The sequence below is a fragment of the Octodon degus genome, unplaced genomic scaffold (assembly GCF_000260255.1).
Source record: "Octodon degus isolate 3935 unplaced genomic scaffold, OctDeg1.0 scaffold00226, whole genome shotgun sequence".
Taxonomy (NCBI): domain Eukaryota; kingdom Metazoa; phylum Chordata; class Mammalia; order Rodentia; family Octodontidae; genus Octodon; species Octodon degus.
In genome coordinates this window covers 2,331,813-2,356,800 of record NW_004524802.1, presented here as the reverse complement: position 1 = coordinate 2,356,800, position 24,988 = coordinate 2,331,813, and the positions used below count along the sequence as shown (strand labels likewise).

At 46.0% G+C, this 24,988-nt stretch overlaps 1 protein-coding gene across 13 annotated transcripts in view; it reads left to right on the top strand.

Annotated features, from left to right (window-relative positions):
* Wdr20 (WD repeat domain 20) overlaps positions 1-24,988 on the top strand; it is a 67,393-nt gene that overhangs the window by 26,543 nt on the left and 15,862 nt on the right. For 5 of the 13 annotated variants that reach the window (XM_004645399.2, XM_023705617.1, XM_023705621.1 and 2 more), the window contains exons 2-3: positions 19,394-19,576; positions 22,528-22,620. The exons of 2 other annotated variants lie outside the window; for them this stretch is intronic. In XM_004645399.2, coding sequence (XP_004645456.1) covers positions 19,394-19,576; positions 22,528-22,620 — 276 coding nt within the window. Of the gene's footprint in view, positions 1-16,161; positions 16,190-19,393; positions 19,577-22,527; positions 22,621-24,988 lie in introns of those variants that run through there. 6 more of the 13 variants (XM_004645401.2, XM_023705618.1, XM_023705624.1 and 3 more) reach the window with 2 other exon arrangements.

Here is a 24,988-nt window from a genome sequence, read left to right as displayed (position 1 = left end):
TTTTGCACCTTGTCTTTGTTTTATAAATGTATTTTGGAGATTGTTCTTTCTTCAGTGAGCAAAAGGCTTCCCTGTTTAATGACAGCACAATATCCCATTGTGTGAATCTCCCATAATTTCCCTTTTGATGGCCACTGAGGTTGTTGCCAGTATTTGGCTATTACAGACTGTGCTGCTTTAAATAACTGTGTCATTTCCTCATGTTGCTGGGGTATCTGAAGAAGTTGTTACTCTGTATGGATTACTTAGTCAGTGACAGGTGTGCTTGTCATTTGACAGACATAAAGTGCCCTCTGTAGGTCATACTGGCTTTTACAATAGCACAGGGTACTATTTAATCTTTGGCAAGTTGACAGATAAAAAATGGTGTGTCCTGGACTCTTTTGTTTTGTATGCTGGGATTTAAGCTTTATCCCATATACTTGAAAGCCAAATTTTTATTTTCTGTGGGTTGTCCAGTCCTGTACCTATTTTTCTACTGGGATTTTGGTCTTTTTATTTTTTTTTTTTATTGACCTGGTAGGAGCTTTTTAAAGAAATGTGGTAAGAGTTGTAGACATTTTTGTCAGCTTCAGGTTTTGCTCACAGTGATTTTTCTTTTAAAGAAATTTAATTTGGGGGGCTTTGCTAAAGCCTTCTAACTTTATTTTTTAAAATCCTCATAGTTCTAGCTTGTACTTTTGAGGTTTGTTTTACTTTTTTTTTTTTTTTTTTTATTTTTTTGTGGAACCAGGGATTGAACTCAGGCCCTTGTGCTTGCCAAACATGTGCTTATTCTACTGAGCCATCTCCCCGGCCCCTTGTTTTACATTTGACAGCTCTTCTCACTGTAGAAATTTATTCTGATGTAAGATGTGAGGTGAGGTAAAATTTCAAAGGCTCCCCCTCACTTGCTGTGCTGGGAGTTGAACCAGCTCATGTGTGCTAGGTGAGCTCTCCACTGCTGAACTACAGCCCCAGTTCATTTGTTTTGCGGCAACGCCTCATTAAGTTACCCAGCCTGCTCTCATACTCAGTCCTTTCTCAGACTTCTGAGCAGCTAGGATATAGATATCCCACACACCCAGCTGAAACCCATTTCTTTCCCCTGGTGCTGAGGAGTAAGCCTGGGATCTCTGTCATTGAGTTATACACTCAGAACTCAAGCCCACTGGGGAAAAAAATATCATTTACATTTTGTTTGTTTGTTTGTTTGTTTGTTTATTTATTTATTTTGCGGAACTGGGGATTGAACTCAGGCACTTGTGCTTGCCAGGGAAGCACATATTCCATTGAGCCATCTCCCTGGCCCCTCATTTACATTTTATATATAGAAAATAATTTGTAGCTATTTTGTGCTGAGCTTTGAGTGGTATAGACCAGTGGGCTTAAGTACAAAGGGACTTTTAAGTACAAAATGTAGCAGGTGTGGTGAGTGTAGTGTTGCATGTCCATAATCCTAGCTCTGGGGGTTGAGGCATAAGGATTGATACAAGTTTAAGGCTAGTGTGGGCTACATAAGCAAGTTCAAGGCCAGCCTGCATTACATAGCCAGACCCTGTCTCAGAAAAAGCAAGCAAGCAAGCAAAGCTAGCTAGCTAGGCATAGTGACACATACCTTTCCTCTCAACTCCTTGGGAGGCTGAAGCAGGAAGATGGCAAATTGGAGGCTAGCCTGGGCCACTCAGTGAGACTATCTCCAAAACCAAAACCAAACCAACCAAAAGTTGAGGATGTATCCAAGTTTTTCCAGTTCAATCCCTAATGCTACAAAACCAAAAAAAGTACAAATTGTGGTTGTCTTTTTCTTTCTTTCAATAATGGGTTGATCCCAGGACCTTGTACATTAGGCAAGTGCTGTACCACTGAGCTATGTCCACAGCATCCCTCCCCCCACTTCAGCAGATTTAAAAAATTTAGAGACAGGGCCTTATTAAGTGGACCAAACTGGCTTTGAGTTTGTAGTCTCTTGCCTCAGTCTCTAAGAAGCTAGGATTACAGATGTGTGCCCTCATGTCCGCCTGTAGTCAGTGGTCTTGCTTATTGATTATGTGACTTTATTTTTTTATTTATTTATTTTTTAAAAATTATTTATTTATTTATTTGTGTGTGTGTGTGGCCAGCTCAGCCCACCAGGGGGCGGGCTGGCTGGCATGTGGTGCTGGGGGATTGAACCGTGGTCCCTGTGCTTTGCTAAGCTTGTTCTAAGTAGGTGCTTTAGACCACTGAGCCATCTCACCAGCCCCTGATTATGTGACTTTAAAAACTGATTGTAAGGGCCAGCCAAACAGCTCAGCGGGTTAATGCAAAGATTGAAATACAAACTACTGGTAAACACTGTTTAAAACAAACTTCATAGAATTTTCAATTCGTAAGTGAAGATTGAGAAGAATAGTAAGTGCAACAGTAGCTGATTAAGATTATCTACTTAAGAGGCCTGCGAGATGGCTCAGTAGAATAAGCACTTCCCCGGCAAGTGCAAGGGCTATCTACTTAGGAAACTTGTTTAGTAAATTACATAAAGCAAAAGAAAAAAGAGATTTTTCCTTTACAAATGGAGTGAATCCTGGCTGAGAGCTCTTTGGCTCCTCAATTAAGGCTTGGTGATACCAGATTAATACCCACAGAGGTCAAAGCGGGGCTCTGCTTTGCTCTGCTCCCCAAGTTTTCTGCGCTGTGTCAGGGCCTGCAACAGCCCAAGGAGCCCTCACTCTTTTGTGCCCAGCCACTGAGCATGGCCCCAACCACTGTACAGCTCTGTGTGTGGTTTTCTTTTTGATGAGACTCACTTGAGCAGGTTTGTGTCACACTTCGCTTTACAAGAGCCCCACATCCAAGCAGGGCCAGATGCTTGGAGCTCCAGCACACCCCAGAGCCCCTTGTCCCAGTTCTCGGAGAGTGACTCTCACACAGACTCTGGTCCCATTACTGTCTCTGCTTGTTCTGTCTGCCTCAGCTTTTTCTCCAGCTCTTTTCCGGACCTTTTGCTCCTGCATACCATTCCCTAAATATTTTGCTTCTTTTGTGTACAAAGCCCGCCAGGCTATAGGAACTTTGAAAAGCAGCAGTGTATGTCACAACCCGTTTAGGGTCACATAGCCTTGGACCCTGACCTCCTGTTTTTTATAAGAATTTTAACCTTTCAGAACGTGGTAGGATTTGAGCACTGTAAACTGCTTTGTAGGTGTGTCTTTCTGATCTTTTGTGCCTTCCTCATAGGAATGGGCTGTGTTTGTGTCCCTTTTCCTCTTTCTTAGAGTTTGGATCTCTTAGCAGTGGTCCCTGGCCAGCAGCTCCTAGAACTTGTGGAAGTGAAGCCCCTGCGCCTCCATTACCCATCCCTGAGAGCGCTGAGGATTGAACCTAGAGCCTTTGCATGGGCTCCTGTGCAGACTTTTATAAAAATTTTGTTATTTTGACACAGGGTCACTGAGTTGCTAAGTTGTCCAGGTTGCCTTTGAACTCGGGATCCTCTTGCCTCGGCCTGCCCAGTGTTGGGATTACAATGTGTACCACCATACCTGGCTGCATTTTTGTATTTGCATATAAACATTTCATACACATCCCTGTTGGCCATAATTTCACTGTGGGGAGTTAGGGGTGAGTTGCAGAGGATTATTTTCTAAAAGGTAGGAGCTTTGGAAAGAGCTATGGGAGTGGGCTTGGCCTTAGTTACCAGGAGACTGCTAGTTGGGGACTTTTGAGTCTCCAGATGCTTGCCGCTCTCCTCTCCCTTCTCAGTTGCACTCACAGAAGCTGCTGAGGGCGGGACAAACCTGAGCTCGTCGTCGCCCCAATGAAATGTCATTTGGCTTACTCTGAGCTTGAATTTATGAAGTCTTCTGTATTTCTTTACTCTGTTAAAAATGAGAGGGGCCAGGGAGATGGCTCACTTGCTAGGTACTTCCCTAGCAAGTGCAAGGGTCTGAGTTCAATCCCTGGTTCTGCTTGGCTCTAAGTGGGATGGCCTGTTAGCCTACATTTTATTTTATTTTATTTTGCTCCTTGAATGCCTTCAGGGCACTTTGGCATGGCTGGAGTGTTGTGGGGATCGAACTACAGCAAACTGAGGCTGCCAGCATTGTGGAAGCAGCCACTTAAAGAACTGAGCTAGGGCTGGGCCCCCAGCCTACATTTTAAATACTGTGCTATCCCTCGCTGAGACTAGGAAGATGCCACCTTTCCTCTGCAGCCTAATACTTCTACTGCAGGTCTCAAAATGTAACTATTAAATGCTAAAATCTTACCTAATACTTAAAAGCAAATTGCTCTGTGTAATACCTTTAGCTCTTCTAAATTAAGACTAATTTAGGCTAGGCATGGTAACACATTACCTGTAATCCTAGCACTAGGGAGACTGAGGCAGGAGATTCATGAGTTCAAAACCAGCCTGGGCTAAAAAAAAGTAAGTTCAAAGGCAGCCTGTACTACATAGTGAAACACTGTCTCAAAAAGACAAAATAAAAGGTACATAGTTCACATCTAATTAGAGGACAAATAGATAAGGTCAGGCATGTTCAGGATCATATGGCCACAGACAAAAGGAAAAATAAGGTAATAAACTTGTAATAGATTGGATTGCCCTCTGAGGACTTAGGAAAAGCTGCCTTTTTCTCGGCCCGCATGAGCACGGCGGAGCACACAGTGACCATTGGCTCTTGGCGGTGCTGTGAGAAGAGCTGAACAATAGCTCCAGCCTTGGCCTCCCTAGCCACGCCTGAGCGGCTGGCTGCTTTGGGAGCTGGCTCTCATGCTAATAAAAAAGGAAAAATTAAATAAAAATAGAAGCTTTTTTGGCCTTTCTTGAGTGACATCAGTGATACCAAAACAAAACAAAATCAACCAGAACTGGTAGATCCAGTGGTCCTAGTTGTTGTGAAAGTGACTTGCTTTTTGGAAGTAGGTCATAGTTGGTGAGAAATCAGCTGTGCACATGTGTTTGTCTGATTTAACAAAGGAAGGCCTCTTTTTATGGTGAATTTTAGTGGCCTTTTTTTTGGCAGCACCGGAGATTGAACTCAGGCCCTTGTGCTTGCCAGGGAAGCGCTTATTCCACTGAGCCATCTCCCTGGCCCCCTTAGTGGCTTTTTTGTTGTTGTTGTTTTTTCTTCCCCCCTCTTGAAACAAGGTCTCACTAGATAGCACAGGCTGGCTTCACTCACAGCAATCCTCTTGCCTCAGCCTCCTTCCTGAGTGCCAGAATTCTAGGTATGTAGCAATACACCTGGCTAATGATGACTTTTAATATTCGAAGGACTGTTTTTTCAGCTTTTCTTTGAACCATATGTAAACATGGGTAACTGTATGGCACAGTTACACTTTTTTAATTGTGGAAAAATCCCGACAGAAAAAATGCAGAGTGCTATGATGAACTCCATTTACCTGTATCCCAGCTTCAGCAGTTGCTGACATAAGGACAGTATCATTTCATCTTTATTTGATCAACACTGGATTATTATAAACCAAATCCAAAGCATCATATCTTACGTATTTTTTTCTGCTATACATGGACTATTTTTTTGGTTTAAAAAAAAAAATTTCTCATGTGCCAGAATTTATACCTGGACAATTTGTGTATTCCATGCCAGATTTTTTTAAGACTTTTTTTTTTTTTAACATTTATTTATTTATTGTGTGAGTGTGTGTGTATGGCCAGCTCAGCCCACCAGGGGGCGGGGCTGGCTGGCATGTGGTGCTGGGGGATCGAACCGCAGTCCCTGTGCTTTGCCAAGCTTGTTCCAAGTAGGTGCTTCAGACCACTGAGCCATCTCGCCAGCCCCATGCCAGATTTATAAATATAAATTATCTGTCTATTTATGATTTTGGGGGCTGAACTCAGGGTATTTGTGCTGAATTGCATCTCTAGCCTTTTTATTTTATTTTATTTTATTTTTTTTTCAGAACCAGGGATTGAACTCAGGCCCTTGTGCCTGCCAGGCAAGCACTTATTCTACTGAGCCATCTCCCAGCCCCTCTAGCCTTTTTAATTTTTTATTTTGAGACAGGGCCTTACTAACTTGCCTAGGTTGTACTCAACTTTTTTTTTTTTTTTGGTGGAACTGGGGATTGAACTCAGGCCCTTGCGCTTGCCAGGCAAGTGCTTATTCCACTGAGCCATCGCCCCAGCCCCCTGTGCTCAACTTTTTGATCCTGCCAGAGTGCTGGGATTACAGGTGTATGCCACTACGCCTAGCTCAGCTAGAATACTCTAAAGTATTCTTTAGAGTTTATTGCTTGATTGTACCAGTCTTTGATATTTGAGAAAATTAATTTATAAGAAGAAAAGTTTTTTATTTCTGGCTCAGGGTTTCTAAGGAATCAGTCCATAGTTGCTAGATGCTGTTGCTCTGTATATGTCAGGGAAGAACCTTGCTCACTGTGTGGTGGCCAGAAAGTAGGACAGGAAGGTGCTTCAGTATCCCCTCCCCTTAAATGGCCTGTCCTCAGTGGCCAAATGTCTTTCACTAAATGTGCTGCTATCTCCAGAGAATGCTGCATGCTGATACCCAAGTGTTTAGCATAGGGCGCCCTTGGCCCTAAACCATGTACACTGACTTAGAAGGATCTTTTTTTTTTTTTTTAATTTTTTTTTTTTTTTTATTTATGCGTGTGTGTGTGTGGCCAGCTCAGCCCCACCAGGGGGCAGGCTGGCTGGCATGTGGTGCTGGGGGATTGAACCGCGGTCCCTGTGCTTTGCTAAGCTTGTTTTAAATAGGTGCTTTAGACCACTCAGCCATCTCACCAGCCCCTATAAGGATCTTTTTATTATTTAATTTCTAACTTTTTTTTTGAGGGGGCAGTACTAGGGACCAAATCTAGGGCCTTATACCTACAAGGCAGATCTTCTGCCTTAGAGCTACAGTTGAAGAAAAGTTAAAAGGATAATACAGAGAACTTCCATGTGACATTATGAAATTGATCAACTACCTAAAATTTGCCCATGTGTAAAAATCATGTCCATTTTGGCTGTATAGACTTCAGTCTTGTATCTATGTTTCCATATTTATTAATTGGTGTAGCTGTCTGGGGTTTCCTGTGATGCTGGAGATGGACCAGAGCCTCTTGCATGCTCAGGCAAAAGCACTCATCCCAGAGCTGTGTATCTGCCCTGATTGTCAGTTTCTGTTTAGAACTGGGACTTTCTCCTACACAACCATTCCATTGTCAGACTCAGAAGGCACTACTGCATCATCATTCTTACCTAATCTGCAGGTACTGTGGTTTGTGGTTTGTTTGTTTGTTTGTTTGTTTTTTGGTACTGGAGATCAAACTCAGGATCTTGCTCTTGCCAGGCCCCACACTCTTCTAATGATTGTTTCCGCAGAGCTTGGGATCCGGTCCAGAGTCACCGCTATAGTCTACAGTTTCCTGGTCTCTTTTGGCCTGGAGCTCTTCTTTCAGTTGCTTTCTCTGCATCACCTTGACCTTTTTGAAGAGTTCAGTTAGTTATTTTTATAGTATCTTTCCATTTGGATTTGTCTTGCGTTTTTACATGATTGAGTTCCTGGCCTGCATTTTGGACACAGTACCACAGGATGGGTGGACCCTTTTCTGGGCAGTGCGCGCGGGCGCACTCATGCTGAATGCCAGTCTGGGCCAGCCAGTGCTGCAATACTGGTGATGGTAACATTGAAGTTCCTGTTAAGGCTAAGCTTGCTAAATTAATCCATTGTTCGATTTTTTTTTTTTTTTTCTCTTTTTGGTCTTTTTGAGATAGGATCTCACTGTGCAGTTCAGGCTGGACTTTGTAGCCCAGGCTGACCTCGAGCTCACAGTGACCCTCCTGTCTCAGCCTCACAAGTCCTGGGATGATTACAGGTATGCACCACCATGCCCAGCCTAAATTAATCCATTGTTAACTTCCACTTTCCCTCTTTTTATTTGTTATGTTGGGGGTTGCTCTGAGGCTACATATAACCTGTTTCCCATCAAACCTTTGCCCTTTGGCTTTAGCACCTCTTAATAAGTCTTTTGGCTGAATGTACCTCCTACCCCACCCAGGATTTTTTTTTTCCCCCAATTGGGAATTGAACTCAGAACCTCGTGTTTCCCAGGCAGGCACCATGCTACCTATATCCTTGGTCCACCCACCTAGGACTGAGCCCAGGGCCTTGGGCCTGCTGGGCAGTCACTCTGACTGAGTTACATCATCAGGCCTGCCTATCTGTCTATCTGCCTGCCTCCTTACCTATCTGTAAACAGGTTCAGGCTGGACTTGTGTTGACTGTGTGTAACCCAGACTGATCTCAAATTTGTGGTGATTTTCCTGCCTTAGCCTCCTGAGTTCTGGGATTATAGAAGTATAGGTGTATGCCGTCATTTCAGCTTCGAGCCTTTAAAAAAGCTCCCTCCCTCCTTCCCTCCCTCCCTCCCTTCCTTCCTTCCTTAACAACGTTTCATTCACTATGCAGTTCAGGCTGGCCGTAAACTCACTATGTAGTTGGAGATTGGTGTTGAATTTGCAGTGATCCTCCTGCTTCAGCCTTCTGAGTGCTAGGGTTACAGGCATGCACCATCACACCTGTATTAAAAATTTATTTTGAGGGCTGGTGAGATGGCTCAGTGGTCTAAAGCACCTACTTAGAACAAGCTTAGCAAAGCACAGGGACCGCCGTTCAATCCCCCAGCACCACAGGCCGGCCAGCCCTGCCCCCTGGTGGGCTGAACTGGCCACACACACACAAATAAATAAATAAAATTTAAAAAAAAAATAATTTTGAAACAGGATCTTGGTGAGCCGGCAAAATAGCTCAGCAGACTAAGCACCTGGTTAGGCAAGTGCAGGGACCAGGGTTCAGTCCCCGGCACTACATGCCACACTGGCTCCACCCCCTGGGTGTGCTGAGCTGGCCATTGGGACTGGCATGGTGGTGCACGCCTGTAAACTCAGTACTGGGGAGGCTGAAAACAGTGGGATCACGAGGAGTCCGAGCTGAGTAGCAAGACTCTGTACCAAATACATTAAAAACAAGACTGGGTCTTGCTTTGTAGTCTAAACTGGTTTAGAATTCCCTGTACAGCTTCAGACTCCTGCCTCAGCCTCCTGAGTGCTGGGCGTATAGACTTGTGCCACTTCTTTACCTCTTAAGTGGTAGTTAGGTAAGGCACATTCCTTACGGCAGTCTATTGGACAGTATTTTGAAACTGCATGCTGATGCATTACTAAGAAATATGAATACTGTGGCCTGCTCAATCTCAAGTCTAGGAAGGCTGAGTTAGTCTGATAGGAAAAACGTCAGAAACATCCAAGTGGCCTTTTCTGAGTGGCCTGTACGTGGTTGGAGAGATAAGCCATGTGTGACAATGACTAGCCCTCCAAATGTTAGTTTAACAGTTCACTGATGAACCAAGGCTGTGGCTTCAGATAGAAGAGCCATCAGAGCCCTTCCTTGCAGCGGTAGTTGGACAAGCAGCTCTGTTACCCGTGCTGCTTTGAGGCTGTTGTCTTTGCTGAGGTTTGGCTTACTTGAATTATGGAGGCCAAATCAAATTATTTTGGCTGCTTGCTTTAGTGGTTGATCCTATAAATGTGTGAAGTATTTTAGTGCACTTTCACTCCTAGCTCTCTCACTTCCTCTCTGACCAGACTGTGTAGTAAAGTAGCCCAAAGTGCTGCCATTTAATTTCATGTTAACACATTACATAGTTCATTGTTCAGGCCAGCGTTGCTGATTAGAACAAGCTTAAGCTCCGTGTGTGAGAGCGCAGTCCTCAGCACTGAGAAACCTCGAGCAGATGGATCATCACCCACCTGGGCTTGGCTTCTCCACAAGGAGGGCATGGCCGACGCATGGGACCTTTGCATGATTGGCAGTTTAGGGCATTTTCCATTTAGGAGCTCCTCTACATATCCCTTCTTATGTTACCAAGCAATTCAAATTTGAAAATTTAAAAATTGTTTATGGATCTGGGCATGTGGAGCATGCTTGTAATTCTAGCTACTATTGAGGCTAAGACAGGAGGATCATGAATTTGAGGCCAGCCTGGACAGTGTAGGGAGGCCCTGCCATGAGGAAAGAAATCATTTATATGATTTGCCAAATATAAGCTCACGAGTTGTCTAAAGGTCAGAAAAAAACAGTATAAGTAGCTAAGCAACTATATGAGAAACTACTCTTACAATGATCTTTACCTAACCAGTATTTCTTTAACACTGTGAGAAGTACTCTGAGTTTTCCCTCCTACCACTTCTTCCTGGAGGCGCCTTAAAAAAATATTTTCTTAAGAGTTTAAAATGTGTATCTCGGGGGCCTGCCCCTTAGCTCAGTTCTTTAAGTGGCTGTTTCAACAAAGCAGTCAGGCTCAGGTGGCTGTGGTTCGATCCCCACAACACAAGACAGCCAGTCATGCCCTGAAGGCATTCGGAGCAAAAAAACAAAACAAAACAAAAAAACACTTCTGCCATTTAAAAAAAAAAAAAAAATGTGTATCTCAGGGTTGGGGCAATAGCTCAGCAGTCTACCTGGGTTTGATCCTGGGTACCTTATTCTGTGCCAGCCCCAGAACCCCAGGCATACCGTGCTGTTCCCAAAATCAGACATGATGGCACATGCCTATAATCCCAATGCTGGGGAGGCTGAGACAGGAGGATCACTATGAGTCTGGACTGCCTAGCAAGACCCTGTATTAAACGAATAATTTTTTAAAATAAAATAAAATGTGTATCTTTTGCAGAAACAAAAGCATCTTACTTTTTCATTTGAGAGATTTTGGTATTCCCTTTGAAATAGAGCTGTCTATCTCTGTGTTTAACAGGCTTTAATAAAAATAGTTCATTTGAATATGCCAATGTTTTTTATGACATTTTAAGGTGGTGAGATTTGGTGTTAGAATGTGTGTAAATTGAATTTATCTAATGTTTATTTATAGTTCTTTAATGAAGAAATCAGTATTTTATTAGCCTAAGTGAAGTGGCAAGACAGGCATGTGTAGTGACTTGCCTAAGATCAGAGAGTGACCCTAAACACAGAGGGCCATATCAGAACTAAAGAGATGGAGAGGGGCAGTCAGGAGGCTGAGGCAGGAGGATCACTGTGAGTTCAAGGCCAGCCTGAAGTGCACGATGGAACCCTGTCTCAAAAAGACGAAGAAATGAGATGGCAGAGATGTTGCAGGTTAGCACCATATTAATTTAATTTTTAAAAACTGCTCTGAAGGAAGAAGAGTAGGTTTTACAAAGCTTACAGTTTAGAAGCAACAACTCCCTTGGGAAGAAATGACATGTGCTAGCAACTGAAGCTTGCTCCTCAGCAGAGATTGGCTGACAGTGCCAGGCCAGGCAGGGAAACCAACACTTTTTGGGCCCGTGTCCCTCTTCCACGTGGGGACACAGAGGTAATATTCACCGGTCATTGTTTGCATGTGTCTCACCAGCCCCTGGCTCCTTTTTCAGCCTCCCCCCATTCCCCTGGGCCCATTTCTCTGTCCTGCTGCCACATGGTGGTGCTGTTGGGGCCAAGCCCAGCAGAGCTAGTTAGGAGCCCCAGTGTGTGCACAGTGAGCAGAGCAAGCAGGCTAGAGTGCCCGCCAGGCTGTGCAGTATGCTGGTGTGGGTGAGAAGGGGCGTGGGTAGAACCAAGACCAAGACTGGGAGCTGCCCTCTTGATCTGGGAAATTACATTGTGTGTGTGTGTGTCTGGCTCTGTCTCCCTGGGGACGGGCTTTGCCGGTGTGTGGTGCCGGTGGATTGAACTGCAGTCCCTGTGCTTTGCCTGAGCTTGCCTAAGCAGATGTTTTAGACCACTGAGCTATCTTGCCAGCCCCGAAATTACATTTTTTTTAATTTGTTTTGTTTTTTGTTTTTTGTATTTTAGGGAAGGGTCTACAGCATGTTCAGGGTCTCACTACTAGATCGGACTTTTAGTGATCCGCCTGTTCACAGCCTCTCAAGCGCTGAGATTATAGGCGTGCGCCACCACACCAAGTCTCAATTGCCATCTCAGTGTGCCCCAGGGGCTGGGCTGGCTCAGCACTGTGGCGATCGATCCCCAGCCACTGTTCTCTGCCTAAGCAGACACCTTAGTCCACTGAGCTATCTGGCCGGCCCTGGGAAATTACATTGGACAGGAGGCTGCTGCTGCCTTTTGTCTTTATTTAAGGAAATTTAGGGAAAAAGTAGATACCCCATTTTTCCTTATTTATGTTTAAGGTATTTGAAGCTGAGAATTTTCATCATGTATAAGATAACCAGTAAGTCCTGTGGCTCTATCCTAGTAAGACAGCCCAAGATCTGGGCCAAACTGAGCAAGGCTCAAGTATGTACATCCCACTTGAGCAAGCGTTGCCTCGCAGTCGTGCAGTGACAGGGCTTAGGCGCTGCCTGCAAGGCTGCATCCTGGAGGAGGAGTGGCCTGCACCTCTGAGCTCCTCATCACACCAGGCTGTTTCCCTGTTTAGGACGTGGGAGCAGCAGGTGCTTGTTGCCCTGGTTGGTCACAGGACAGAAGAGCTGATGCGTGAAGGGGCTTCATCACTGTGAAGTGATGTACCATTAGTTGCTGGCCAAGTTGTTTTCTTCCACAGATGGACAAGAAGGCAGGTAGTAGTTAGCATTTTGCTCAACAAAAGGAGTGTGCATTTTGATTCTTTGTAATGCCTATCCCTAGGTTTCTTTTTGTTCATTTTATGTTTCTTTCCATTTGAAGGTCTTTTCTTTCTTTCTTTTTTTTTTGTGGAACCGGGGATTGAACTCAGGCCCTTGCGCTTGCCAGGGAAGCACTTATTCCACTGAGCCAGGTCTTTTCTTTCTTGAGTGGATACTCAGTGATACCTTCCATGTGCCAGGCCCACTGTCAGGGGTAGAGTGGTAAAAATGTGGACACGTCTCTGCCCATTTGAAACACTGAGACTTCACATACAACACATACAGGCTGTTTAGGTAGTATCATTGCCAGAGGTTTGGACCTAACTTGAATTCAGGGGATGCTGAAGAAAGATGGGTTGTGTGGGTGTTTCACAATACCAGCCTGGTTTGTTTCTCCTTTGAAAAGAGTGGGGGAGTTGAAACATGAAATTAGCATCTGCACTGGCCCCTGCAGCTTTTTTTCTGCAGTGCTAGGACTGAAACCCAGGGCCTCCCATGCTAGGCCAGTGCTCCATCACAGAACCATACCCGCAGCCCTAAAAGTCATCCTGTGTGAGGAGGAAACTTCACCTGTACCAGAGAGTAAGTAGTGAAGATGTTTGAATGTCCCTCCTTTTTTGTGAGTAGACCCAATTATTTTCCACCCTGTTGAAGAAAACTCAGGTTGGTTAGATGGCTGTGCTCATAAAGAGCAGTGCTCTGTGAGCGCAGTCTCCTCCCTCCCTCCTGTGGCTCAAAGCCTCCTACAGCCTGTCTCCCAGCCCTGACAGCACCAGAACACTGGCACCCAACTGGACTAAATGTGCTCCCGGGAAAGCTGGGGCAGATTGAGTGTGTGTATTTAAAGACCAAGTTGTTTGTTTGTCTTTTTGAGACGGAGGGTCTCGATACAGTTCAGCCTGGCCTTGAACTCTGTAGCCCAGGCTGGTCTTGAGCTCACACTGATCCTTCTGCATCCTTCTTGAGTGCAGGGATCACAGGTGTGGCCCAACATGCCCCACAGATCTCAGGTTTCAAAATAGGCCCCCACAGTTGACCTTTTTTTTAAGTAAGTGATCCTTCATGGCATGGGAAATAATCTCTTGGTGGCTTTTGCTCTGGTTTGTCTGCTTGAGATGTGAGTGAGGGACAGAGGTAACAGGAAGTACTCCATCCATCAGCTCTCCTCTGATTCTCACAGTGGCCATATGTATTAATTACAGGGTCTCACTACTACAGATCAGAGGCAGAGTGATCCTCCTGTTGTCAGCTTCCCAAACGCTGGGATTATAGGCACGCCACCACCATGCCCAGTCTCAGTCACTGTCTCAGGGCACCCTGGGGGCAGGGCTGGCACAGCACACTGGGAATCAAACCCCAGTCCCTGCATCTGCCTAAGCAGGTGCTTTAATCCGCTGAGCTATCTGGCCAGCCTTATGTGTCTGTTACTTCTGAGTAACCTGCTCAGGCTGGTGGCAACTCAGCAGCCTCCTTTTTTCTACTTTTAAAGGGAACCAGACTTTCATAATGTAGAACATCTTAAACTGTTAGAGCTCAGGAGTGTGGCCATAATAATGGGCACCCTGAGAAGGTGACTGACAGAATGTCACACCTGGTGAGGTCAGAGGTGACATATGTACAGGGCCAGCTGAATCCATAAGGGCAGTTTCTAGGTAAAAGAAGGGAACATAAAGTAGGGTAGGCAGGTGAGCCAGGCGTGGTGGCGCATACCTGTCATCTAGCATGGGAGACTGAGGCAGGAGATCACTTTGAGTTCAAGGCCAGCCTAAGCTACATCTTGAGACTCTTGTCTCAAAAAGGAACTTTATTATAATTTTGTCTGATTAACAAAGTTGAAGTCTTATAAGTGCTGAGTACTAAACCTTGAGGAGCACGGTATATCCTGGAGAGCTGAACGGGCTTGAGTGGGCCCAAAATGCTTGCCAGAGGACTTGCTGGAGGACTGTGACGGGCAGCACAAGGATGCCTGCAGGCGCCAGTGGCACGTGGGATCTGGGCGTAGAAAGGGCCTGTGCAGTGGACTGGGGCCAGCAGATCCAGCTTCATCCTTCAGAACCCTCAAGGCCTTGAAACAGAAGCGGGGGGGGAGACCAAGTGAAGTAACAGTGGCAACTCCCTGCACGTGCTCTGGGCGTGCTATGCTTTCCCTCCATTATCTGTGATTGCTGTTGGGGCCAAAGGCAGGGTGGGTCTCAGCCTCAGCCTCTCTGTCAGCTGCAAGAGTCTGGGCTCTTTCTCCTCCCTGGGAAGTCCTCTGCAGTGGCTGACATGTCTCTGGGAAGGGGCTTGGCTGGCTGCCCAGGTGTGTGAGTGCTCCTGCGTGCATGGGCAGGCAGACAGTTGCAGATGGGAGAGAGAGTTTGAGCTGGTGTTTCCTGTGGGGGAAGACTGAGTGTCCTTGGGATGATGGTGCCGTTGGAGTTGAGGGCAGCACTGTTAGGCTGAGGCTCCTCCATTGGGCTAGGCTGCAAAAAGCTCAGACACCTGTCATGAACCATGGACTTTCTCAGAAATGTAGTTTTGTTCTTGTTTTTTGATGTATTTAGTACAGGGTCTACAAGGTCTCACTACACAGATTGGACTCACAGTGATTCTCCTGTTTTCAGCCTGCCAAGCACTGGGATTACAGGTGTGCGCCACAACGCCCAGCCTCAATCACCCCATCTCAGCAAGCCCCAGGGGCAGGGCCAGCACAGCACATCAGGGATTAAACCCCTGCCACTGTGCACTGCCTAGCACTGCCTAAATAGGCACTTCAGTCGCTGAGTTATCTGGCCGGCCCTTGGTTTGGTTTTGATAAGACAGGGTCTCACTGTGCAGTTCAGGCTGTCCTTTAACTCACCGTCTTCCTCCTGCCTCAGCCTTCCCAATGCCACCATGCCTGACAGAAATACACTTTATTTTTTATTGTCTTTGTGTTGGGGGGGGGCGTGGAACCAGGGATTGAAGTCAGGCCCTTGCACTTGCCAGGGAAGCGCTTATTCCACTGAGCCATCTCCTCGGCTCCTTTTTTTTAAAAAAAAAATGTTGGGTTTTTTTCCTGGAACCGGGGATTGAACTCAGCCCCTTGCACTTGCCAGGGAAGCACTTATTCCACTGAGCCATCTCCCCGGCCTTTTTTTTTTTTTTTTTTTAACAGGGTCACTATGCAGTTCAGGCTGGCCTTGAGTGCACTTTGTCGCCCAGGCTGGTCTTGAACTCACAATGATACCCTTGCCTCAGCCTCCGAGTGCTGGTATTATAGGCATGAGCCACTACACCCTGGCTAGACATACACTTTCTAATGAACACTTACCCAACAGTCACTTCAGGCTGCACGGCAGTTCGTCCGTGGTATGAGTGAGCTGTTGCCTGTATGGCACTGAAGAGAGCATGGAGGGAGTCACCTCAGGTAGGAGAGATTCTGAGTAATCCTTGGGCCAGGAATACTTTTCTGTCTTTGAGGACAGTGTTCCTCACAATAGCATTGAAAGATGAACTTTAAAATTTTTCACTGTACCTGGATTGACCCTTTAAAAAAAATTTTTTTTTTTTCTGTATTTAGTACAGGGTCTACAGGGTCTCACGACGCAGATCAAACTCATAGTGATTCTCCTGTTTTTAGCCTCCCAAGCACTGAAATTAGAGGTGCATGCCACCATACCCAGTCTCATTCACTGTCTCAGCGCACCCCAGGGGTGGCGCCGGCACAGCAGGCCAAGGATCTGAACCCCTGGCCCCTGTGTCTACCTAAGCAAGTGCTTTAATCTGCTGAGCTATCTGGTTGGCCCTTTTTTAATCTTTTTGAGACAGGGTTTCACTATGCAGTTTAGGCTGGCCTTGAACTCACTTTGTAGCTCAGGCTGGTCTCAAACACACTGATCCTCCTGCCTCTGCCTCCCAAGTGTGGATTGACACTTATTAAAAAAAAAAAAAAGAAAAAGAAAAAAGAAATACTAGAAAGAGAAATGAGAAACACTGGCAGAATCTAAATGCTATTTTTGCAGCTAACAGATACAAAGTGATCCTGTCAGCCACCCGAGAGCGAGCGCTGCACACTGCAGGCTCAGCGGCCCTGTCACTGTGTGGGCAGCCCAGGAAGAAAGTTTGCAGAGGAAACTGGTGGACAGGAGAACAGGGCCTTTCAGAATACTGATCTGGTTAAAGAGTAAGAAGAGTTGTCGGCTTGCTATTTAAGATGCCTACCATCTTTTTAGTAAAGTTCCATACTGGGCCAGGGATGAAGGACACATCGATGAGCTGAGGATAATGTAGGTGGCATAGGGATCTGGAGGTCTGAACTGGTGGCAGTAGGTGGAAAAAGAGTTGCTTTTCCTTCTCTGCTGTGCATATTTTTTGTTCATTTAATTTATATTAGGATGTTTCCTTCGTGAATTTTTATCTACTCTTTGAATTGATTTTTGTATTTCAGTGTATAATTTTATTTTTTTAAATCTTTTTATTTATTTGGTACAGGGTCTCGCTACGCAGCTTGGATTCGTAGTGATTCTCCTGTCTCAGCCTCCCCAGCACTGGGATTATAGACATGTTCCACCATGCCTGGTTTCAGTAACCTGCATGTTGCATATGAGGTTCCAGCACTGGCACAGCATGCGGTACTGGGGATCGAACCTGGGTCCTTGCGCTTGCCAGGCAGGTGCTTAGGCTACTGAGCTAGCTCTCCAGCCTTTAGTGTATAATTTTAAAAGTCAGTTATTTATTTATTTATTTATTTATTTATTTCCGGAACCGGGGATTGAACTCAGGCCCTTGCACTTGCCAGGCATGTGCTTATTCCACTGAGCTATTTCCCCAGCCCCTCAGCGTATAATTGTAGTTGTATCTTTTTTGGGAAAAATTCTCTAGAACCCTGTAAGAAAGTCAATAGTTGCATATGCTGACATGGTGATTGCATAATAATTTAATTGTTCATATTTCTGAGTAGAGCTTTGTTTATTAGCTGCCAGTTGTATCTTGTTTTACATTTGGGGCTATTTTTTATCTTATGTTATCTTTTTGGAAGACGGGGTCTCACTATGAAGTGCAGGCTGGCCTTGAACTCATTGTGATCCTCTTGCCTCAGCCTCCCAATGCTGGGATTCCAGGTGTGCGCCACCACACCTGACTGGGGGTATTTTGACTTTCACTGGTGTCTCCCATGTTCTGAAATGTGTCCACATGCCATGCCTTCCCTGGATCCTTCTCTACACCAAGGGCCTGCCCAGAGCTCGGCCTCCAGGCCCCACTGCTGTGTCCCTCTGCTCCTGTGTCCCTTGCCTCCACTCCCGGCCACACATGCTCTCCGCTGTAGTCGGGACCCCTGTGCTTTATGCTTAGGGCATACTTTCAGGGCTCTTTAGTTTCTGCTTTCTCCGACTTCACCCCTCAAGGTCAGCCGAGGAGACCCTCCTGTTTGCTTTGGGGCGGTCAGCCGAGTGTCTGCAGCATTGTCCTTCGCGTGCATGCCCGACCCGCTGCAGGACTCAGAGGCTCAGGCTCTGGGTTTTCTTGGCCACCTGGAACTGGAGGCGCTTTTTTTTTTTTTTTTTTAACTCAGTATTCATTCTTGTTATTTGACAGCCAAGTATTAGAATCAGGTGCCATAGGCCTCTCTGGCAGGCAGGAATCCTCAGAACTTCTTGCGGGATCTGGGGCTGTGATGGCACTCTAGGAAGAGCACCCCTTAAGGACAGGGTCCTGGTGCTTGTTGCCAACTGTGGCCTTCAGACAGGAGTGGGTGGGGTGAGCTGCATGCCCAGGGGTAGCACCATTCATTTTTCAGGAAGACACCACCAATTCTTGTGTATTTCGTACAGGGTCTCACTGGGGTGCACCACCATTCCCGGACTCAGTGGGGGGTCAGGGGCACGTGGTGCCACGAATCGAACCACGGTCCTTGCACTTGCCTGAGCAGGCACTTAGTCCAGTGAGGATCTCGCTGGCCCAGCACCACCAATTTTTGAGAGCAGTTGTAGGGTATATGAAAAGGCACTTTGATTTGAGTCAGAATCCACTTGATTCAGACTCAGAGATGCATAGGGGTGGGGGTAGGGTTCTTCCTGGCCATGTCCATCACCAGCCCTGGGTCCAGGCCAGCCTGCCACTTTGTAGTTAGGTGTGGTGTCTTCCTCACTCCCACTGTGGGGCGAGGGAATGTAGCACAGCTCCCCAGGGAGCAGATGTGGGCAGGTGGGCCCAGGGTGCTGATCAAATGCCCCCTTCCTCCAAATTGTTTTGACACAGTCTACTTTACTGAGGCTGGGCTTAACTTGGTGATCCTCCTGCCTCATCCTTCTAGAGTGCTGGAATTATAGGCATGCATCACCATTCTGGACTGAAAAGGTTTTCTGTGGTTACAGTTATTATTAAAAACTGTGAGCATCAGGTGTGGTTGTGTGTGCTTGTAGTCCCAGCACGTGGGAGGCTCAGGCAGAAAGATTACAATGTAGAGACCAGCCTGAGCTACACAGTGAGTCCAAGGCTAGCCTGGACTACATAGTAAGACCCTATTTCAAGACAATTAAAACTTCAAAATTTTTGAAATGGATTTGAAAAATAATTGATTTTACTATCAAAGATTTTTCCTCTTGAAGTCTAGATGTCCTTGTTACATATTTGAAGAAAAAGAAGTTCTGGAAATAAGTTATGAGTCAATATATTATCAGTATCTGTTTGGCTAAGATATGTGAAAGTACTTATATAAAATGTTAGATGAATTAAATAACAACTGAAACAATATTTTAAATAACTTTGTTTTAAGATTGAGCATCATACGGAGTATAAAATAGAATAACTTAGATTTCTCACCTCAACGTGCTGTTCACTGTATGTATTTTTCTCTTTCTCCTCTAGGCTGCTGACTTGAGTAAACCAATAGATAAAAGGATATACAAAGGAACACAGCCTACTTGTCATGACTTCAACCACCTAACAGCCACAGCGGAGAGTGTCTCTCTCCTAGTGGGCTTTTCTGCAGGCCAAGTCCAGCTTATAGACCCAATCAAAAAAGAAACTAGCAAACTATTTAATGAGGAAGTAAGTAGCGCCTGTCTTAGCTGTTAAGAATCCCTTTAAGAGTTTGTATGGTCTTACCAAGGGGAGTGGGCCTTTCTTTACATTTTAGGCTAAGCCCATTAAGAAAGAATTCAGCCCTTGTATTACCCAGGCTTAAATGTGATGAATTAATTTGTTGACCTTTTCCTATTCTTCTGTGGGAAAACTGTTTTTGTGCTTTTTTATGGGGCATGTTCAGGTATTCATAGCAGGTGCTTTAAAACTCTTCTGTAATGGAGATAGGCACAACACAATCACTTGGTATGTATCATTTAAAGAAGAAACTACAGAATTCAAAACTTTGTTCAGATCACCAGAAAACCTCATACAGAGTGGAGAATTTAGTGACATTTCCTTAGCCTGCTCAAATTGCAGTTAAAACTTTTGTATGTATACTCCATTGACTGAGGGGTGATTCTTCTACTCTAGAAGATATTTGCCCTAAGACTGATCACCCTTGACATGGAGAAGTCCTGGCATTTCAGAGTGAAGCACGTGGTGTAGCCTTCACCAGCCTTGTCGTGTGCACGGGGCTCAGCATCTGCCTTGCCCCTGAGCTGCTCAGGAAGGGCTCAGGGCTATTAGACGTGAGGCAGCCAAGTAAGACCTGTGGAGCGTTCGCTGCAGGCTTCACCGCTAGCCGTGCGATGCTCTCTTTCCTCTGTTGCAGTGTGACCCACAGAGCAGAAGGCAAAGATGAAGTAGACTTGCTGGGCTAGCCCTGGGAGCCAATCTCTGCTTGTTCCTCATCCTCAGATGCAAGCATCAGGTTACATGGGACCCCTTTTTCAGAAAGGATAAGTGCTTTTGCATTTTGGCATGGTTTTGATGTCATTAACTGGGACAGAAACGTGTTACACGTTATAGATTCTACTTTCCAAGAAATTATTTTATTTGGGAAGAATATTCCCCAAATGTGACAAACTGCAGCAAAAATGATGGTTCCATTGTAGACACAGAGCACACTATCCCCACGTGTGCATACCTACCCGTGGTGCCGTGCCTGACACTGTTGGCAGATTTGGTGAAATCTTTTGAACCGTGCTACCTTCTTTCTAATTTCACCTGAGCTGAGTAGAAACGGAATCTGCCACCTACACTGACAAACTGTAGCAGTGAAGTCTTTAATCCCATTTTGCCTTTTTTAAAGATCCTAAGCAAAAAATACTCTGTTTACCTAAGTTTTAAAAGTACCTGAGCAAGTGGTTTCTATATAGCTGGATGTTAGATTTTTTTATCTTTTGCTGAACAGGAGGCACAAAATTAGCCTTCTCTCATGGGTAGCAGACATGGTGGGTCTGGAGTCGCTGGGTTTGGTTTGTGTTTAGGTAGAGCAAAGTGATGGCAGGGATGGGACTGGAACCCTGTGCAAGGGCTCTTGGTAAACACGATCCAGAGGCAGTGCTAGCTGAGGGTGGCACAGAATGCCACTTAGAGAACAATGAAGGTTTCTGTGTTAAGGCTGGGGGGCAGGGGAGTTGGAGCCGACATGGCCCTGGGTCTCCAGGAGCACCGGGTACAGCCGCCAGTGCCAGCACAGCCCGGGTGCAGCAGCAGCTGGAGAGCAGACCCGCCCTCATGAGTCAGCGCGCGTCGTCATGTACCCTTCTCCCATCTTACCCGAGAGACAGCTCTTCAGCCCGGTAATGTGGTATATGCCTCCGTACCAGGTGGATATTTACAGCATGAGGCTAAATTTGATTGTCCTTCACAGGAAGGAAGTCTTTGATTGTGTGCATTCATTTTCATCAGAGTTTGGGCAGGATGTCTAAGAGTGAGGCCACCAGGGCTTTGAAGCAGTCCTCATGCCATGCTCTGCGCTGGTGTGCGATTTCAAGTTTCAGAGTGTTGTGTGCGGGCGGGCGGGCGGATGAGATTGTCAGACGGAAGGGAAGTGAGCTGCCCAGCTTGGTTAGCAAGCTGATGGTACACCTGGGTTGGAAAATTCATTCTCTGACTCTTACTGATTGCAGTCTTAATGGTATGGACTTGCGAGGCTGGCCCGTGCCTTCCCACGAGCTGGGGAGTAGGAGGGCCAGGGCGAGAAGTGGCGCTCACGTCGTCACTGGTGTGAGGCATGCAGTCTCCCTGAGTATGGAGCAGACATAACATCTGTCTTAAAAGTTAGGCAGGAAGCCAGGTGCCGTGATGTGTGCATGCCTGCAGTCCCAGTGCTGCGGGAGGCTGAGGTGGAGAGCGCAGGGACAATCCCAGCCCGAGAAACCTAGCAGAGCCCTGTCTTAGGACATAGGGAAGGGCTGGGGTGCAGCTCAGTGAGAAGGCCCTGGGCGCTTAATCCCTTGTACCAAAATAGAACAGAAACAAACAGAAAGTTCACTTATTGAGTGAAGTTCAAGAAATGCTCCCAGAAGGTGTTGTCTGACTTGGGTCTCAGTGGATATTTACAGTAGCAGAAAAGGTAAAAACACCCTTTAAAGCTGGAGGAAAGAAGCCAGGATGTGGTGGCACATGGCATGCCCGGGAGGCTGAAGCAGTAGGATCTGGAGACTGAGGCCAGACAGGCTGTCTTTAGAAAGAGGAAGCTGGGCGTGGTGGTACATGGCTGTAATCCCAGCACTCGGGAAACTGAGGCAGGATTATTTTGAGTTGAGACTAGCCTGGGTTACAAAGTGAGCTCAAGGCCAGCCTGAACTGTATAGCAATACCCTCTCTCAAAAAGATAGCAACAATAAAAAGAATAAAAATAAAAAGAGAGGAGCCTGCCTGGTGTTTGGAGCATCGATAGCGGCATGGTCAGATCACAGGGTATGTGGCTCAGAGGGGCCGGAGTCAAAGCAGGAGAGGTACATTGGGACCACACTGTAAATACAGGCCTTCATGTCGTACTGAACATTTTGGATCTAACACTGGAGGCTGGGGGGATCTTTGGGCTTTTAATCAAGGGAGTGACAGGCTCAAATGTGTTTTTTTAGAGCTCTTGTCAGCACTTGTGGAAGGTGGATTGGAATGAAGGAAGAGAGAATGAAAGTAGCAACACCAGTGAGGAGGCCCTAGTAACTGTCCAGGTGAGAGCCAAGGGCTTGAACTAGGGTGTGACCACTGTCCCCTTCACTCAGTGGGCTCCTCTGCCATCCTCCACCTGGGCCCCCAGTGGCAGATGCTCTCTAACCTTTTATTACCCCGTGGGGACGAGAGGGATAGATTACAGCGCCAGGCACAGACTCTGATGCCTGAGTGGGGACATACCGCCATCTGGGAGGAGAAGCAGGCACCGTGACCTGCAGGCAGGGTTTGCAGCGATAATGTAAATGGGCAAGGGGTGGGAGCTGAGAGCTGTGGGCACCGGGTCCTGGCTAGTGGGCTCTTAGCCACACATCAAGGAAGAGTAGATGTGGCTAAAGGAAAACTTCATTATAGAAAGAAAGGGCCATGGACGGGGAGGGTGGACCCAAAGTCAGTCACCTGCACACCTCATGTCTGTGGGCCCTCTTCAGGCTTCCCTGGGCCCTGCTGTTCGTTTTTATCTATCTATTTATTTAGGCCTGTTGTTTAGAGCGCGTCTGCTCCTCTCCTAGCTGCTTGTGAAACAGTCCTGCAGCCTGGCCTCACTTCTGCACCTGGCCTCCCGAGTCCAGCAGCAGCCATTCAGAGCTGTCTCTGGCTCGTTTGCTGTTTGGCTTTAGGCAAATGATTTAACCTGCTTTAATGTTTCGTTTGCTCATAGCCGCATGCTGCTGCCTAAGGGTTTCCATCTTCCTCCACTGTAAGGAGATGAAGGACAGTGGTCTGTCTTTTGGAGCGGCTTTCGAGCTGCCCAGAGGAACAGAGGCATCAGGCATTTGCTCTGGGGCTCCGGCAGGGGCTTTGGCTTTTGGTGTCAGCTGCAGGTACAGGGTGAAGCCACCCATGGCTGTCAGTGGGAATGGAATCGCGGTCATCTCTACCATCTGGAAGAGACAGACTTGAGCATGGGCCAGATTAAATAAGCACAGGCCAAACACAGAAAAATGGTGTTAAGTGAGCCTGGAGCAGGAGGCAAGCAGGTCAGGCTGGACAGCGCAGCTTTTAATTTATTTTTTTTTTAAATGTATCTTAATACAGAGACTATAGGGTCTTACAACACAGATCGGACTCATAGTGATCTTCCTATTTTCAGCCTCCCAAGTGCTGGGATTATGGGCATGCACCAGTCTCCCTCTCAGTGCGCCTCAGGGGCGGGGCCGGTGCAGTACACTATTGATTTTTTTTTGTTGTTTTTAATGAAACAAGGTTTTACTAGGCAATAGATATACAAATTTAGTGGTTTTATTGCATTCCTAGAAAATTATTTTTAAAACTATGTTGAAGGGGCTTTTTTTTGTTTCTTTTTTTGGCTTTGTTTTACAGTACCAGGGATCAAACTCAGGACCTTGTACTTGCCAGGCAAGCACTTATTTTGCTGCTGAGCTATATTCCCAGTGCTAAAACTATATTATGAAAGGCATAAAAGATCAGTAATGTTGTTTCTGTTTGTTTTACTATCAGTATGCGATCTTTCACCACTGTGGTTTTAAATTTTCATTCTATCCAACATGCCTCAAAGAATAATTTATTACATGCCTTAATGAAATATTTAAACTATTTACAACTTCAGAATACATGTTTTATAACTGAAAAGATTCCACCAGAGAATTGATTATAGCATTGCCATTTGAAAAGGCCAATTCATAAAGCAGGCTGCAGTGATCATTTAAGCATGCAATATGCAAACTGAAAACAATAATTTAAAAACCCTACATGAAGGAAAAGTCATACACTATATTACCTTTGGCAGCCATATACAAAAACATACTTCCTTAGCTGGGCATGGTATTGCTCAGCAATAATCCCAGCACTAAGGAGGCTGAGGCCGGATGATCATTGAGTTAGAGACCAGCCTGGCTACGAAGTGAGCTCAAGGCTAAGCTAAACTACATAGCAAGACCCTGTCTTAAACAAAACAAGGGGCCGGGGAGATGGCACAGTGGAATAGGCGCTTTCCTGACAAGCATAAGGGCCTGAGTTCAATTCCCGGTTCCGAAAAAAAAAAAAAAAGAAATGAAGAAACTGCTTTGAGATAAGTTACCTTAGAGAAACTTATTTAGAAATTAAAGATAGGTAGAAATATGTAACGTATAATAATATGTAGAAGATGTCCCTAGCTTATGACCAAGAGAGGGGGCCAGTCTTGTCGATCAAAGGTAGTAGCCTTGCATTTCTATTACATTCTGACTATTAAAAGTAATGCTCAGGGCTGGTGAGATGGCTCAGTGGTCTAAAGCACCTACTTAGAACAAGCTTGGCAAAGCACAGGGACAGAGGTTCAATCTCCCAGCACCACATGCCAGCCAGCCCCGCCCCCTGGTGGGCTGAGCTGGCCACACACACACACACACACACACACACACACACACA